Below are 16,802 nucleotides of genomic sequence, written 5' to 3'. Positions count from 1 at the left end.
GGTGGTTAATCATCTAGATTACACGTAACTGCATAATTAAAAAGTCCAGGAAGAGTTCCCCCAAAAACAGTATACACTTTTGGTTGTTACTAAGGAAGGCTCTATTCATGGTTTATGTATTACAACTCGGATGAGATGAATGAAAAAAGTTGTTTTGAATGTGGAAAAATTAAAACAATTGTTCACTGATGTTATTGCTGTAACTTCTTAACCAAATAACCAGTTTTTTTTTGTTTTTTTTATAATTTGACATAGCTGTTGGTCCAATATGCTAAGATAAATAAATTGTTATGTTAGGTGTATTGATAAACTCATCATTATGCTCGACATAAATCCATTCTTCATAATGAGCTTTCAGAGCCATTATCAGTGTTCCTCCATCTACGGTGCAGTGGATACTGGATACAATTAATGCCATGCTCTGGAATTCAAAATGAATGCTGTTAACTAAACATTTAGTCACTGTTTTTTGCTGATGGTTCGGCAGCCTCCAGCAGAGTGGTGTTACTTTGACTCAAGTGTTAATGATCTGTTTTTACTTTGCAAGGGAGATGACTTCAGAGGATTTGAAGCTGAGAGAAACGGCTCCAAAGGACCTGTGTGGTCACGACAAAACCCTTCCAAAGGTAAAGAAAAATATATTACTGCACCACATGAAGTATTTGTTGTAGTTTACAAACAACACCTACATTTGGATTAAGCATGCAACACAATATGAAAAAGGGTTGTTTTCTATTCCCAATTTTGCATTCACTGATAGAGCCATGAATTTAAAAAAATATTTAAAATGTTTTTGATTTGTAGGTGATGCTGTCAACACAAAATCAAAACGACAAAGTGAGAAGCTACCGCTTAAAACGCTAGCAGTGGAGGCAGATATTACCTCACCTGACCCTGTAAAGGATGTAAAATCTTTGGAGGAAACACACGGCTTATCTCGTGAAGCAGAGGCTGCAAAGGATTGCAGGAAAGGTTCGAAAGGAAAAACCACCATGGATCGGCAGTCCACTAAAAGCGGAGCCTCATCAGCAGCACCAAGGATTACTATAAAGTTGGTGGCCAAAAAGAAAATGAAAACCGTAAGGGAGCCTCATAAAAAATCAGCGAAGAAGTTAAAGATAAAAGGAATCCAGGATCAGCCCAAAGCCAAGGACATTCTGGACGACCAGATTTCAAGTGCTCATGTCAAATTAAAAACTGAACCGCATGAGGATAAATATGGCACAGAAGATAAGGAAGGGGGGACTGTACCTGCAAGAAGGCGTGGGAGATCTGCTTCAAAGACAACCGATCCTGTCTGCCAGACTAGCGCCAAAATTGTGGTTGATGACCAAAAATCAAAAGAGAGAAAATCATCCGATCTAGTTGAGACTGTAAAGGAGAGTGGGACTGTAGAGCCAAAAACGAATGCAAAGAAATTAAAGCATAAGGAAATTGTGACAGAGCAAGGTTATGAAGTTAATCAACAAGTCACTCGTAGGAGCAATAGAGTCACTAACCCACTCACTAAAAGAGTCTCAGACAGTGTAGCTGAACCAGAAAGTCTGAGTAAAAGTGATGCCATTCTGGTGGAGTCAAAGCCAGAAGTTTCTCAAACAGTGAAGACCAAACCATCAGCGAGAAGTGGCAGACAAAGGCAAAGCAAGAGGCTGAACAAGGATGCTACGGTGCCAGAAAACCATGGTCCATCATCGAAAGAGACCGATCATTTAGCTGTACAATCCGATGACAGTTTGGCTTTGAAAAATGAGGACATGCGGGTCCCAAGTTTAAAGTTGTTGAAGGTCAGAAACCCAAAATATGATGCACAGGCCAGTGGGAAAAACTCAACTCGAAAGAAAAAACTGAGAAAAAAGTTTGTCTGGACTTTAACTTTAGTGAAGGAAGAAAGTCAGACAAAGGGGGCTGAAAACGCTGTCAAAGTAACAGAGAAGACTGTGAGTAAGGTGGATCAGTCCACTTTTTGTGACACCAGTGTCAACAAGAGTTTGAAGGCGATGGATAAAAAATCCAAACTGGAAAACTCGGCCCCCCAAGAGAGTAAAAGCTTGGACGATGATGAGAAGGGTTCCCAAAACAAGGCTGACGTGTCAATTGAGGAAAAGTCCACTTTCCACGTGGAAGTTGAAGTGGAACGCCTGAATGAAACACCGCCACAAGAAATGACTAAAACGGATTGCGGGAAAGTTCCACCTCTTCAAATCAAAAAGGTCTCCTCTCCTGGGAAACACAAAAGCTCAAAGCCATCCTTTTTAATTCAGCAAGTTAGCCCTGTGTCTGAAAAGAAAGAGGATGTTCTGAAAGATCTAAGTGAAGTTAATGAGGATAAATCCTCATGTCTGGATACTCAAGTCACACCAACGAGGAGATTAAGGAGGAGGACACCAAGCTGTGATTTACCACAAACAAAGTCTGTCAGTCATAAGCCAGTGACCACTCCGAAACGGAGGCTTAGAACAAGTCCACAGGATGAAGAAACGCCGCAGATGCAAGTTGAAGACACTTTTCAGGCATCAACAGAAAATTCAAGCTCACATGGTCTTCCTAAAAACTCCTTTCAGGATTTGGCTGAGGATCCCTCACAGGTGACCAGTTTAAACTCCACTGAAGTTCCTGATGAGCTTTCCTCAAAGATTGCGGATGATCCCTCACCAGTGCCAGTTGAAGATTCGCTGCAGAAGGTGGAGAATGAGGTAGAACCGCAGATCAAAGAGGCCAAACCAATGCCTGTGCCTTCCAAACCTAGAAGATTTAGAAATAATAAACTAGGGAAAAAGAGGTCTGTTCAAAGGAAGAAGGTGGTTGTCTCTCCTGAAACGGCTGTCAGCACAGAGTTGGCTACAGTTGAAGCTACTATCACAGAGTCTGTGCTCAAGGAGGATACTCAGTCTTTAGTAACAGAAGTCAGTCAGTCAGAAACAATAGATTGCACCCGGCCTGAGGCAAAACAGGACACTGTGTCAGTGGAAGAAGTGCAGATACAGCCACCAGTAAAAGAGGAAACCGACATTCAGTTGATAGATAGTCAACCCTTTTTGGTGGAAGAAAGTCAAGCAAGTGACCCAAAAACACAGCGCCGACAAAAGCAATCTCTCAAAAAAGTAAAAAAGAGGCGCAAAAGTTTGATTGGGCAGCGTCAGAAACACAGGCACAGGAACACAGATGGAAAATTTGCTCCACTTAAATTATCTGAAAGTCAAGAAATCGTTGAGAGGGAGAGTGACCTTTCCACCCCATTGGCAACTATAACACCAACCCCAAGCTCCAAACTTATTGGAGTACATAAAAAGTACAAAAAGAGACCTTCAGGCCTTCATTTTATTGGTTCTAAAAGGCCAAAACCACATTCTAAAATAATGTCTAAGCTGATGGAAATGGGGGTTGGCAATGATAGTTTAAAGCAGGAAGAAACGGACACATTAGTCGATGGTGGACAAGCAAATGTTGTGGATGCACAGCCTGGTAAATCAAAGTTTGTTAAAAACATCAAGCACTTCATTATGCCTGTTGTAAGTGCCAGATCCTCACGTGTGATCAAGACCCCACAAAGGTTTATGGATGACGCGGGAATGTCGGTCTTGCCTCGAAGAAACTCCCCAAAGAAGGGTTTACAGTTAGGCTTGCCAATGCGCCCAGGAAAGAGGCGAGATGATGGGACAGGCAGAGCAATATCCCCAATCCTGCCTGTTGACGAGGAAGACCTATTGAGTGAAGCTCAATTGGATGTCGATCTGTTTTCAGCTCAGGACCTAGATGACAACATTGATATAGCTGACAGCCTATTTTCTGAGATAAACAGTGGCAAAATTGAAAAGAAGAAGTCTCTAAAGAACTCGACTTTCAAGTGGCATGTTCCAGAAGAGTCGAGCGAGGAAGTGTACACACTGGACAAAACTTCAGAGGACAAATGTGAGGATCTGTTTTTATCTACACCAGTTGATAAGCCCACAGAAGTATCTACTGACGTCCTGGATGCCCAGAAAAAGAAAAGTTCCCCTAAGTTTAATAAACAAGCGGCGCACCTTAAGATTTATCAAAGGCTAAAGAAGTCGCACACGGGACTTCCTAAGAGCAAAAACGCAACAGAGACAGAGAGTGTGAGTAAACCTCTTCAGCCTCCTGTTGATTTAGCAGAAGGACTCGATGATGAGGCCATGAGCATCAGCCTTAGGCAACGGAGTACAAATGCAGGGAAAAACAAATCCAAGCTCAAGATAGAAGACCTTGATTCTCCTGGAGTGGTGAGAAAGGTTTCTGTGTGTGTTAGGACTTTGAACTTCAAGTCCCTTGCGTTTCAGCACGGGAAAGAGGAGGATTTAGCAGGGAAAGACACTGCCCAACATCACTCGGGTAAGCAAAATTATTTAAAAAGCATCAGATTAATAAATGCTAAACACACCTTTGCTTTATTACTTATAATGGACCAATGTTATGGTCATACATTACCTTTATCTCTACAGGAGAGCTGCAGTCAGAACAGAACTCAGGCGCAGGTGAAGGCAATTATCCTGGATCTGTGGAGAAGGGAGCTACACAACGAGCGCGCCTTACTGGTGCAAATAAAAGAATGTTCAATCTCCTCAGGAAAGCCAAGGTCCAGCTCATTAAGATTGACCAGCAGAAACAGCTTAAGTCATCTGGGGTAAGGTCACGATCACCACAAGCACATGAGCTCTGTCATTGTACACTTTAATTGTTCACTATTAGACACAGTCTGAGTCTATGTAATAGGACCTGTCATAGATGAGGAAAACCTCCAGGTGTTTGGAATGATTCAGGGGTAGTATTCTGAGGCTTGTGTTTGATGCCTTGTTTTTGCCTGTTAACCCCATAGCTGTTGTCTGGCCCGAGTGGCGCCAGGTCTCGAGATGTGACCTCTAAGAGACAAAGGAGGAAGCAGAGGGTTAAGCTTGATGCTGATGTTCCAGTCAAGACAGAGCCACCTCAAGGACAAGTAAGTGTACAAATCAATAGGCCCGAGGCGGAAATCAACCCAACTGCAAATCTTGATTCTGTCTCTGGTTTTATCAGTTTGTTGTTGTCGTCGTTAATTAACCCTCTGCCATAGTTGCAAACTTAGCATGAGCGAACATGCTCTGTTCAGTTTACTTTACTGAAATGTATAACCAATGATTCAGAATTTAAAATAATTTAGCCCATCACTTCCATTTGTATTGCCTGGGGATGTAATATCAATGTATTTTGAAGAAAAAGAAAAGAATTGAGTCCTCTGTCAATTCCAGCCTCTTTACATCAGTGCCTCTATCGTGATTGGATTGTTATGTTTTCCTTCTTCTAGCCGCAGCTCATATCCCCCCTGTGCCAGGAGTTCCGTAGAGCAGGGGGTCCACGTATCAAGCATGTGTGTCGTGCTGCATCCGTGGTGCTGGGGCAGCCTCGAGCCTTGGTACCAGATGACATTCCCAGACTTAGCGCCTTGCCTTTGCATGAAAGAACTGGCATTTCCCCTACAGCCATCCCTAAAGGTAGGTGTCAACTGATGGGAAGTCTTATCTGGATTAGTTTCATTACATGCGCATAAAACTTCTCAAGACTTTAATGTGATGACTTGATGGCAGCAGCAGTAGGACTAATAGTAGACATGGCGACATTGCTAGTTACAACTTCATAGTCCTGGCAGAGGACGGCGTAGTAGAGACACTTGATTTCTTTTAGCAGACGGATGCTTTGAAACAGAATAATTTATGAGCAATGCATCAGTGTAATATATGAATCGTTACACCTCTACCCCACAATAAATATAGCCCTATTTCATTGATGATTTGTTTAAAACGGTTAAAGTTGGCTTATTACTATAAACCTTCTTCCCATAAATCTGCTATTCAAGAGATTTGGTGTATCATTAGTCATTGGGATTATATTTGCTTGTGTATACACAGAAATAAATTTTTAATAGGCAAGATATTAGCTACTGAGTGTGAGTCAATGTCCAAACCAAAATTAGTGCCACCAAATGATCTGCAACCGCATCCTGAAAGGTGAATGATTAACTTAAGTTACTAATGGGTGAATGTCTATTGTTGCAGATATTGGGTCTCCCTCTGAATCAGACAGCCCTGGGCTGTCAGATCCAAAGGTCACCAAGGTCAAGAAGCCGTCGAATTTTGTGAAAAAGAAAGGACTCGGGCCTTTTGGGTATCGCTCTCGGAGGTGTGGAATATGCAAAGGCTGCAACCACGAGGATGACTGTGGCAAGTGCATGAACTGCCTCGACAAACCCAAGTTTGGTGGTCCCAATACCAAACGGCAGTGTTGTGTGTAAGTTGACCTCTACTTCGTTTTTTGTTATAGTGGAGCTTATCAGTGTTTCAAAATCATGAGGAATGTGTTTGTGTGTTTTACCACAAGGTATAAGAGATGTGATCAAATTGAAGAGAGAAAAGCACGAAGACTAAGTGGAAGAACAGCACCCAAAGGTAATTTTTCATTTGAGCGTGCAAGCTTCAAGTTGCTGTAATACTTCCATAGCATCAGCATGTCCGCTTCATGCTGCCTCTTAAAGGTGCCTCTAAGCGACGGCGATCCTCTCTCAGCGGGGGTCATTCAAGTAACGACGAAGGGAACGAGGGTGCTGTGGAATCACCATCTGGTCTCCAGGGTGATGGTCAGAGTCCGTCAGTAAGGAAGCAGCCAAAGCGTGTCGTGAAACCCCGAGTCTACTTTGACCTGGTGGACTATGACTCTGATCTTGATGACAAAGCTGTCTCAAGCTCTGCCTCCCCAGCCAGGAGAAGGGGTGCTGGATCCCGTTTCAGTCAAGGTAAATTAACATTCATAAACCAGATGACATGGATGCTTCATTCTAGAGCTGATTATTCGATTAGTTGTCAACAATGGAATTAACATCCAACTATTTTGATAGTCGATTAATCAGTTTGAGTCATTATTTGTTTTTGGAGCTGGAAATTCTCAGCTTCCTAAATATGAGGATTTTCTAGTTTATTCACTCCTCTATGACAGTAAACTGAATATCTTTGAGTTGTAGACCAAATAAGACACTGATCGGCATTTTCCACCATTTTCTGGCATTTTATAGACCAAACCAAAAACCGATTAATTGAGAAAATAATCGACATAATTGACAATGAAAATATCGTTACTTGCAGCTCTTCCTAATTCATAATCTAGATTATTATTTTTATTCTTAACACCACATTATTTATTTGCTTACATATCATGTAGAGCTGTAAACAAACTGCAAATGCATGTCTTTAAACTTTAAAATGTTTTTTATAACACCTCCTTATATTTTGTTTTTTCCTGCCCTCTAAAGACTTTGTGTCACTGGATGGATTCCTCGGAGACATTTCAGATGAAGAAGTCAGGCATCGAAAGTCCAGTTCACACCGTGTTCCACAAGTTCGGCGTAAACCTGAGAAGGTGAGTAATTCTGAATTTGATCAGTGCCATGGTTGGAATACACAACTTGTATTTGTGGCAGTTTTGTGTTTGATTTGCTCTGTCACACAATAAGTGTCAACACTGGAGCTGCAAAGATTAGTTAACAACTATTCAATTAATCCTCAACTATTTTGATAATTAAGCGGTTTGAATAATTAATGACATTTTCACAATCCTTTGACACCAACCTGCCAAATTTTGTCTCTGAGAACACCCCAAATGCGATTTTTGTTTGTATACTGCCAGCTTTTGGCATAGTGTAGTCTCGCATTGCCAGACCCTTCTCCACAACCCTGCGGAGGGGGGGTCTGGCTAGTCCACACAGCATTCTGGGATGGGACAAAATGGGCTTGGGTTTATTGGCATCTCTGTAAACCAATCACAATCGTGTTGGGCAGCTCTAAGCGCCGGACGCAATAGCTGTGCCTCTGCGAAATAGCCTCGTGAAGGAACTTAAGGCTGTTTTACGGTTGTGCGCAAACTCCACGCCGTAGCTACGCCGTCGCTCCTACAGCGCCGTGACCCTTTCAGAGTTCTGCGTCGGGGTTGAACGTGTTTCTTTGCATCGCGGTGCATTTTACCACCAGGACGCTAGGGGGTGTGCGGTTTCCGGAGGGTCAATCGCGAAACTCTTTGTTTACTTATGCGTCGGTGTGTGCCGAGCGACGTGCGTGGCCGCGACGTGTAGTTACATTTTTGGAGAGGTGCACGTCAGGCTACGGCGTAGGGTCCGGGGTAGACGCAGAGGGGTCTGCGGGGGTACACCGTCGATTCTACGCACGACTATGAAACGGCCTTTACCTTGGTGGAACATGTGCTCGTTCAAAAGTTGTTTTAGTGTGCTACAGAAAACTCAGCCAGTCCTCAACTAAGGTGTGTAATACTCACACAATACATCATTTTAATCTAACTTACAACATTAAGGAAGTGGAAGAAAGACTCAGTAGTCTTCTTTTAAGTAATACACATTTAGCAAAGCAGTCTTCACTGCAAACCCCCAGACGACTACAATCAAAATAATGTGAATGAACATAAACACGTCAATTGCACTGCAGTTATCACCTACTCAGTAATGAGACAAGGCAGTAAAGATGTTACCTGCATGTAAATCTAGATCTATAAGTACATCATAGCCCACTGTTGCTCTATATTGCAACGTGGATGAAACAAAAATGATAAAAACTGGAAATGTAATTAAAGCGTAATACATGGCCATTAGAATGCGTAGTGAAAAGCAAGTATATTAGGGTTTTACGTGTGTCCATTCCTGCCCACATTCATGTTATGGTTGTCTCTCAGGGTCTTTCATCTCAGGGTCCCTGCGAGCAGACTCCCCCTAGTGTCCTGGCTGCCCTGGCCCATGGATTTGAGCAGAGAGAAGCTGAGTCTTCTAAACCTACTCACAAAATCAGGGTTGACTTCAAGGTATGTCACTTTTTAAAGTACATCACACATATTGTAAAATAACCACATTTTTTCAAGGACCAGTGTGTAGGATTTCTATTGGCAGAAATGGAATACAATAATTATAATTATGTTTTCATTAGCCTATCACCTGATACTAAGTTGTTGTGTTTTCGTTAGCTTAGAATGAGTCCTTCATATCGACATAGGGAGCGGGTCCTCTTCCACGGAGCCTGCCATGTTGCATCGCCATGTTTCTACAGTAGCCCAGAACAGACAAACCAACCACTTGCTGTCAATAGGGCCTTTTGCATTTTAAATTACTTGAAGGCCACAGTAGGTCCTACTCCACGCTTGGGAAGGGAGGGGTAAAGTAAGGGGTATTCAGTTGGTTGCAATCTGCAACCTCACCGCTAGATGCCACTTGATCCTCCACACGGCTCCTTTAAATGATGATGTTCAGTGGTTACAGCCACAGCATTTCTGGTTGCTAAAGCTATGTGATGTACGATGACATATGCATACTGTTTTTGTCTTCAAACATTAATTCCAAAGAAAGTGTATTCATTGTTTTTTTAACACAAAGTCACACATGTAGTAAATTAAAGCCATTGTAATTCATTAGTTTACATAATATTATTGGAGACCACTAGAGGTCAGTGTTTATTTGTTAATTATGTGTTTTAACTGATTTCTTTGGTGGCACATTTTAACATAAATAATGTATAAAAACGTACAGTTGACCATACAACTTCCTTCAGAACTTAAAATGTAAACTGACTCTTCATATAGTAATCCCTCTGAAACAACAATATATATTGGTCAGCAGACATAGTATAATGCTGGTAACTACTGTGGGCAGACTTTTCTCAGCTGTTTATCGTGTTGTGTACACAATGTCTTTATTTTCAGGAGGACTGTGCTTTGGACAACGTCTGGAATATGGGTGGGTTAAGTATATTGACCTCTGCATCCCTCATGCCACCCTATGTCTGCTTCCTTTGTGCCAGTAAAGGGCAACACGAGGTAACTACTTTTTTGCTCTATTTCAATAGAAATGGTTGATCTGTTTCTTTGCCCTTCTTTAAATTGTGTTAGCTTGTGACTGACAAGGTTCTTACAGCTGTGTTACAGTAAAACACGACACCAAATAAAATAAATCAGGAGGTCTGTATAATTTGAGGGCAATTTTGAAATTCAGATTTCTTTTTTGTGAATTTCTTTTTGCAGATGCTGTATTGCCAAGTATGCTGTGAGCCCTTCCACCAGTTTTGCCTTGAACCAGAGGACCGCCCCTCTGAAGAGAACAAGGAAAACTGGTGCTGTCGTCGCTGCAAGTTTTGCCATGTGTGCGGCAGGAAAAATAAGCACTCAAAGGTTCGGCCGGCTATTTTCACTTGTTTTGTTATTATTTGTTTTACCACTCAGTATTGTAGTTCAGTCAGTAAGCATTACGTTTTTCCTGTCTCCCTCAGCCGTTGTTGGAGTGTGAACGATGTCAGAACTGTTATCATACTTCGTGTCTGGGTCCCAACTATCCAAAGCAAAACAAGAAGAGGAAAGCTTGGGTAGGTTTCATGTTTCTTAGTAAACAAAGTCATGTATGTTTACTGTAAGCATGCTGAGGTTGGAATACTTTGATTGTTGGTCCTTACATGCTGGTTTCTGTGCAGGTTTGTATGACATGCATCAGGTGTAAAAGTTGTGGCGTCACACCAGGGAAGAGTTGGGACACTGACTGGAACCACGACAAAGGACTCTGTCCAGACTGTTCAAAACTCTATGAACTGGGTGAGGGGAGAATTGATGAATGATCTGTCACTCCTTTGTTATCTACCAACATTACCGTTCTGTGTTGAGGCTAATCTTTTCTGAATGCCTCTTTCTCTCATAAGGTAACTACTGTCCAATCTGCTTCAAGTGCTATGAGGACAATGACTATGACAGTCAGATGATGCAGTGTGGCACCTGTAACCACTGGGTACATGCCAAGTGTGAGGATCTAACAGGTGACTTTTATTCTTTATCTTTGTGGATGAAAATGCCCTAACCGATGGCATCAAAGTCTTGTGCTGGCGAAGACATGTCAAACTTAATGATTTAACATTTTTTGTTTTGAGGTTTATTTCCAAAACTTAAAAGAAAACAAAGGGCATCAGAATAACAAAGAATGTAGTGAGCAGGAAGAAATAAAGCTCAAAAAGAAGATATGTAATACCTTTTATTACCTGTTATTTGCTGAGCGTGCATACAAAACCCTGCTTTACATGCCCTTGGTATGTGAACATGTTTTGGTTAGAAATACATTTCACTAAACCTCCACTGTGAAATTCCTGTCTTAAAAAAATTATTTCAGATGAGCTGTATGAGATCCTGTCCAGCTTGCCGGAGAGTGTCGTATATTCATGTCGGCCATGCAGCGTGACCCAGCCCAGTGCTTGGAGGGAGCTGCTGTACATTGAGCTCAGGGCTGGGGTGGAAAAGGTGCTGGCTTGCTTGCTCTCCTCCACCCTTACCCAGCACCTTGTTACCTGCTCACAGGTAGAAGACTCAGCTTTCTTTCTTATGAATCAAAAGCCACATGAAAAATAGGACGGTCACACAATGTGTTTATGTTGGAGTGCTTGTTACAGTTCCCTGGAATTTATGTATCTTTTACATGATGCGCTGATGCAGTACTGTAACTTGTGAAATGTCGTGTGTCAAATATGCTTTGGTTTCTGCTGCAGTGTGAAAAGTTGGTCGACCCTGACATTGGAATAGAAGGACAGCCAGCCTGTGACCTCCGAGCTGTAGGCAAGAAGTTTGACAAAGGCCTTTATACTACGTTGGTGAGTAAACATCTTATTCAGTGTCTGAACACTTGAGTACTTCAGCAAATACATTTTTCACAGTCAGTAGTTTTTCATCCTATGCACCTAATAAGACGTTCTGATATGCGTGAACTCTAACCACGCGGGAAAACTAGGGAAATCATATGATGTCACTGATAACCAAAGTTAAACAACTTGTAGCTTTAAAGCCACTTACTGATTTTCAAAAGGGGAGTCTAAGAATAGGTGCCAGCCCCTCCTTCCACGGTATTATAAGTGGTGACATGACTCGAATAGTGTTTCTCCATCTTGGTGTTGTTCTGCAAGGCATCATGCTTCTACAGTGGTATGGGAAACTAAGTTATGCCACTTAATGGACACTAAAAATGCTGTGTTGTGTTTTTTTTTTTTTTTATTATTATTATTTTTTTTTATAGAAAATGTTTCATGAAGATGTGGTTCAGGTTGTGCGAAAGAGGCTTGAGCAAGAAGAGGATCTTCCAGAGGAGCAGAGACCTACTGCCCTGGCACGCTCTTACTATTTAAAGGTGCTGTATGACAAAAAAGTAGAATTGTCTGTAAACCTATTAGTTATTTTAGGATTATAGTGGGGCTGCACGATATGACCTAAAATCAAAATCACGATCAATTGCACATTTTACCTCTAACGATAAATGAACGATAATAAAAATTTTCACCGACTGCGTTTTTCAATTGTTTTTGTGTAAAGTTTTAAAAAAAACGTCTTTTGCTTGATACAAATGTAAATAGGCTATACAATCTATTTCTTAACTGCTAATTAACTTGTTAGTTCTAACTTCGAACCAGCGTTTTAAGCTCCTTTTTTTCTGAGAGCTATGTGACACACGTTGATATTCATATTGATGAGGACCGGCAAGTTAAATCGGCCGTCCGAGAGTATACCAGACAGGCACACAGATGACAACCTGCAGGTGGAGGCGCTGGAGACGGCTCGGACAAACACACGCTGCGGGCCGCTGTGGACTTGTATCAGTCCCGCAAGCGGTTTCAGGAAAGTGGCTGCATGTGTCCAACAATGCACAAAACATCAACACGGGAACAAGCCTACAGCTGTCCGCAGACACGGAGTGGGCAAAGCTTGTCAGAGCCTTATTATCATCAAAATTATCGCCATGTGAAAAATACGTCGATAACGGCTTCAGAAATTCGATGTCAATACACTTCCGATTAATCGTCCAGCCCTAGATTATAGTGTGAGATGCTAGTGAAGCTATGTTATAGTTGTAGAAATGCAAGAAAGTTAGCATTTATAATTAACTGATATGATTTTTGTCTTTAGCTCCTCGAGGAAGTATTTAATTGGTTCAACAGCCAAGACCCAAAGATGTGGAACTCTTGTACCAAAGACTTGCCCATGTGAGTAATGCTTACCATTTACTGGTTTGTATTATAATAATAATAATAATGTGCATACATATTTAAAAAAAAAAAAAGAAAAGAAGAAAAAAAGATGTTTTAAAAGTATTTGATAGATAGGCCTTTATCATGATTTTGAGTTTGATGTACTTGTATACATATATGAAAGGTAAAGCACTGCTTTGTTTTTTTTCTGGCATGAAAATAAATATTTATTAGCTGTTGAACTGTCAAATTCTTTCTTTAATAGGGGTATGCTGTCCCATGCTGTTCATCCTCCTACAACGGAGCATGTTTACGCCCGGTGGCAGGAGAGGGAGGAGCTCGCGTCCAGGGCCCCACTGGGGCTCCTGCAGGAGGACAATGGACAAAGCTTAGATGTAAAGGAAGAAGAGGCAGTTTCTCCGTTGTCTGGGGAGCCAACGAGTCGCAACCACTTCAAAACCAGCAGGGCTGTCAGGCTCAAATTCAAAGGTAAGGCTGTCAATTCAGGAGTGATGGAAGTTTGAATTGGCTACTCGTATTTATGTTTAAAAATCTTTTGCAGTGTTTGGCCCTTTTAAGTCTTAACTTTGGAACATTTACGTAGGGAAAAGAGGCCGTCTTTCAAAAGCTGATTTAGACACCGGATGGTCTAAGGATGACGAGAGACAGTGCACACTGTGCCAAAAATATGGTGACCTCAAACCCAATGTAAGTAATATTCAGTTCAGAGTAAATTGTAAATACCCAACTTGGAGAGTAAACCATTTGTAAATACTGTACTTGCAGTTGATTGGTTACTCAAGGGGTTTAACAGTTGTTTTGTGGCTGTTGTTCCATAGGAAGCAGGCCGGTTGCTGTACTTGGGCCAGAATGAGTGGGCACATGTCAACTGCTGTCTGTGGTCAGCTGAGGTGTTTCAAGAGGATAATGGCTCTCTACTACACGTACACAGTGCTGTCACAAGGGGCCGCTTGATGGTTGGTTGTTAATCTACCTCATCATTTGATTTTACCTGTTTAATAATGTATATTTCTATACAATATTACTTGGAATCTGAATTTGATTGCTTGTAAACTTCAAAAAAATCTGATAGCAGGCTCTAATCGTAAATAAATATGCATTATAACTGATTGCTCTTCCTTTTATTGCATCAATCCCAATCCCCTCTTAGCGATGTGAACGCTGCAACCAGACTGGTGCCACAGTGGGCTGCTGTCTGACATCATGTCAAAGCAACTATCACTTCATGTGTGCCCGCTCCCGTCACTGTGTGTTCCAGGAGGATAAGAAGGTCTATTGCTACAAACACCGACATCTCATCAGTGGCAGGGTACATTTTTGCTCTTCCAATTCTCCCAACAGCCTCTGATCGTATCAGTTTAAAGGTTTTGAATTATCAGTTTAAAGGTTGCATTATCACTTTTTTTCCTTTGTTTTACAGATGATAACTGGTCAAGAATTTGAAGTAAACCGCAGGGTGTATGTGGATTTTGAGGGGATCAGCCTCCGCAGAAAGTTCTTGACTGGACTTGAACCAGAATCAATCAACTTGATGATTGGTAAGCACCTATCTTTTAGCTGGTTTCCTGTTCACTCCTTGGCATTTACTAATAATGATCTTATGTTTAACTAATTGGTATCTAAATTGTCACTACACAGGTTCCCTACAGATAGACCAACTGGGTGTGCTGACAGAACTTTCAGCTATTAAAGGAAAACTGTTTCCTGTGGGTTTTCAGTAAGTTGCATTTTATCTTTTTAACTTGATTATATAAATAAATGACATGGAACATGGCATGAAAAGCCATTTTAAAACTTTCTTCTTCCTTTCTAAGGTGCACTCGTTGGTACTGGAGTACAGTTAATCCATTGCGCCGGTGCAAATATACATGTACAGTGCGGGAGGTTCGGCCCGTTGTACCTGAGAAGCCTGTTGAGGAAATGCCTGACCAAGGAGAAAATCACACCATTGCTCACAGCCCCTGTCCACTACCTGGTGCGTATTTTACTACTGAAAAACTGCAGTACATTCAGAAGTGATTTACTGTAAATTGATAGATGAAGATATTAATAGTTTCCTAAACCATTTTTATGAATCTTTAGAATCTGAAGCCCAAGAGACTGATTTAACAGAATCCCAACCCCCAATGGTGGAAACCTTTATCCTTGGACCTACCCCAAAGTCAGATCACGGTGCAAGGCCAAAGATTCCCAGGAGACCAGCTGGAGGAATGTTTCGACCTCTGCCTTCCCCAGGTAAAATATAAATTCATTAAAATATTTTTAGTAAGTTCACTAACAAAACATATGTTGATCCAATCAAAAGCACACAAGTCTCAATTCTGATTTCCTCTTAGGAGTAATCCAGTTGAAACCCCACCACATATTAACCATAAGTGATCTGGAGGATACTCGAAGGGTTCGTCGCCACAGCCCACACTCACAGACAACAGGCCTCCGCAGTCACATGCCCCCCCCTCCTCTGGGCCCTCTGACTGGACCCATCACCCTCCGTGCCGGAAAGTCTTCCCTTCCCAATTCCCCACTGTACCCACTTGGTGCTCCAGACAACGTGATAAGTCCATCAGCCCGCCCAGTCGGAGGTAGAAGTGCTTCCTCAGTCCGATGCCCTGGTAATACAATGATCCATTGTACCTCATCTTTCTTTCCTCAGTCTCCCTGGCAAGATGGTGCAGGAAGCTTTCCCTCTCCAAGTCTCTCTTTCTCTCCATCCATACAACATCTACCCAGAAATCGATTGTCATTTGATCTGAACCAGTCAGACTCAGTCGAGGTGCCTCACAACTTCTTAGCTTCACCAGAACCTGAAGATGTCTCTCCAGCAAATGGTACATCACCCCAGGGGGATGTAGATCAACAGAAGGATGAGGAAGAATTCCCCTACAGTGCATTCCACAAGGATCCCAACATGAGTCTGGGCCAAGAGATGAGGACAGAACTGGAGATTGAAGAGACACTCCTGAATGAAGGTGTGGCAATGAACTGTGGGGGACAAATAGTGGTGGAAGGTGATGATCAGGAGGAATTTTGGGGAAGAGCCCAAGAGGTACACAAGAGGAAGACTCTCGTTGCCAACCTGCCACGGTCTGCAGCCTCAGCCAGGGATGACTTGGGCAACACCTCTTCTGATGATGATATGGAGCACTATTTTGACTTCTCGAGGACAATAGTCAGCTGTCCCGGATCAAAAGACCATTCCAAGTCTCCCTCTTCCCCTTCCTCCCGGCCTATGGCTCAGCTGGATGGTGTAGATGATGGTACAGAGAGTGATGCAAGTATAGCGACCAACGATGATGCTCAGAAAGTTGAAGGTTCTAGTCAAGCTCAGATACAAGCCAAAAGCCAAAATAATAAAAATGTCCCTGAATCGGACACTACAAACGGCACGCAGGCTGCTCAGGGTCTTTTTTCCCAATGCGTCATCCAATGATAAGCACACCGATTCTTCATCAGTCACCATCTCAGTTGCCAGCAAAAGACCTACAGATAGTTCACCTCAAGGTCCACCTAAATTCTATGATTCCAGGCGGTCAAATGAGAACAATATGGGGTTTGTTTCTCCACAAACCTTGGTAAACTTCCCACTCAAAGAGCAAAGCTCTGACACTTCTTTAGTAAATCAGGAGACCGTGCTTCCTACTGCAGTTTGTGATGCTCTGCCTAACCTACTCACAAAGGTGCCTGAGACCTCCTATTCTAAAGAGTTATTCCAAGGTTCCAGTTTAGGATTTTCCTCTGGAACACCTCTTGCTCTTGAGA

The 16,802-nt window shown here is 42.2% G+C and overlaps 1 protein-coding gene across 1 annotated transcript in view; it reads left to right on the top strand.

Annotated features, from left to right (window-relative positions):
• kmt2bb (lysine (K)-specific methyltransferase 2Bb) overlaps positions 1-16,802 on the top strand; it is a 28,991-nt gene that overhangs the window by 1,411 nt on the left and 10,778 nt on the right. Inside the window, 29 exon segments of the mRNA XM_078253197.1 lie at positions 548-626; positions 805-4,350; positions 4,461-4,642; positions 4,835-4,954; positions 5,300-5,486; positions 6,048-6,279; positions 6,370-6,437; positions 6,524-6,781; positions 7,295-7,401; positions 8,722-8,847; positions 9,739-9,852; positions 10,057-10,203; positions 10,302-10,394; positions 10,500-10,617; positions 10,722-10,835; positions 11,183-11,367; positions 11,556-11,657; positions 12,077-12,187; positions 12,961-13,037; positions 13,288-13,511; positions 13,627-13,730; positions 13,862-13,999; positions 14,194-14,352; positions 14,464-14,581; positions 14,682-14,760; positions 14,858-15,018; positions 15,126-15,278; positions 15,380-16,449; positions 16,451-16,802. The exon segment at positions 16,451-16,802 is cut by the window's right edge and continues 1,723 nt beyond it. Of these exon segments, the coding sequence (XP_078109323.1) occupies positions 548-626; positions 805-4,350; positions 4,461-4,642; positions 4,835-4,954; positions 5,300-5,486; positions 6,048-6,279; positions 6,370-6,437; positions 6,524-6,781; positions 7,295-7,401; positions 8,722-8,847; positions 9,739-9,852; positions 10,057-10,203; positions 10,302-10,394; positions 10,500-10,617; positions 10,722-10,835; positions 11,183-11,367; positions 11,556-11,657; positions 12,077-12,187; positions 12,961-13,037; positions 13,288-13,511; positions 13,627-13,730; positions 13,862-13,999; positions 14,194-14,352; positions 14,464-14,581; positions 14,682-14,760; positions 14,858-15,018; positions 15,126-15,278; positions 15,380-16,449; positions 16,451-16,802 (8,524 nt within the window).

This window comes from Sander vitreus, chromosome 6 (assembly GCF_031162955.1).
Source record: "Sander vitreus isolate 19-12246 chromosome 6, sanVit1, whole genome shotgun sequence".
Classification (NCBI taxonomy): Eukaryota; Metazoa; Chordata; class Actinopteri; order Perciformes; family Percidae; genus Sander; species Sander vitreus.
Note: the sequence above shows the minus strand (reverse complement) of the source record. Positions and strands in the feature narration are given on the sequence as shown.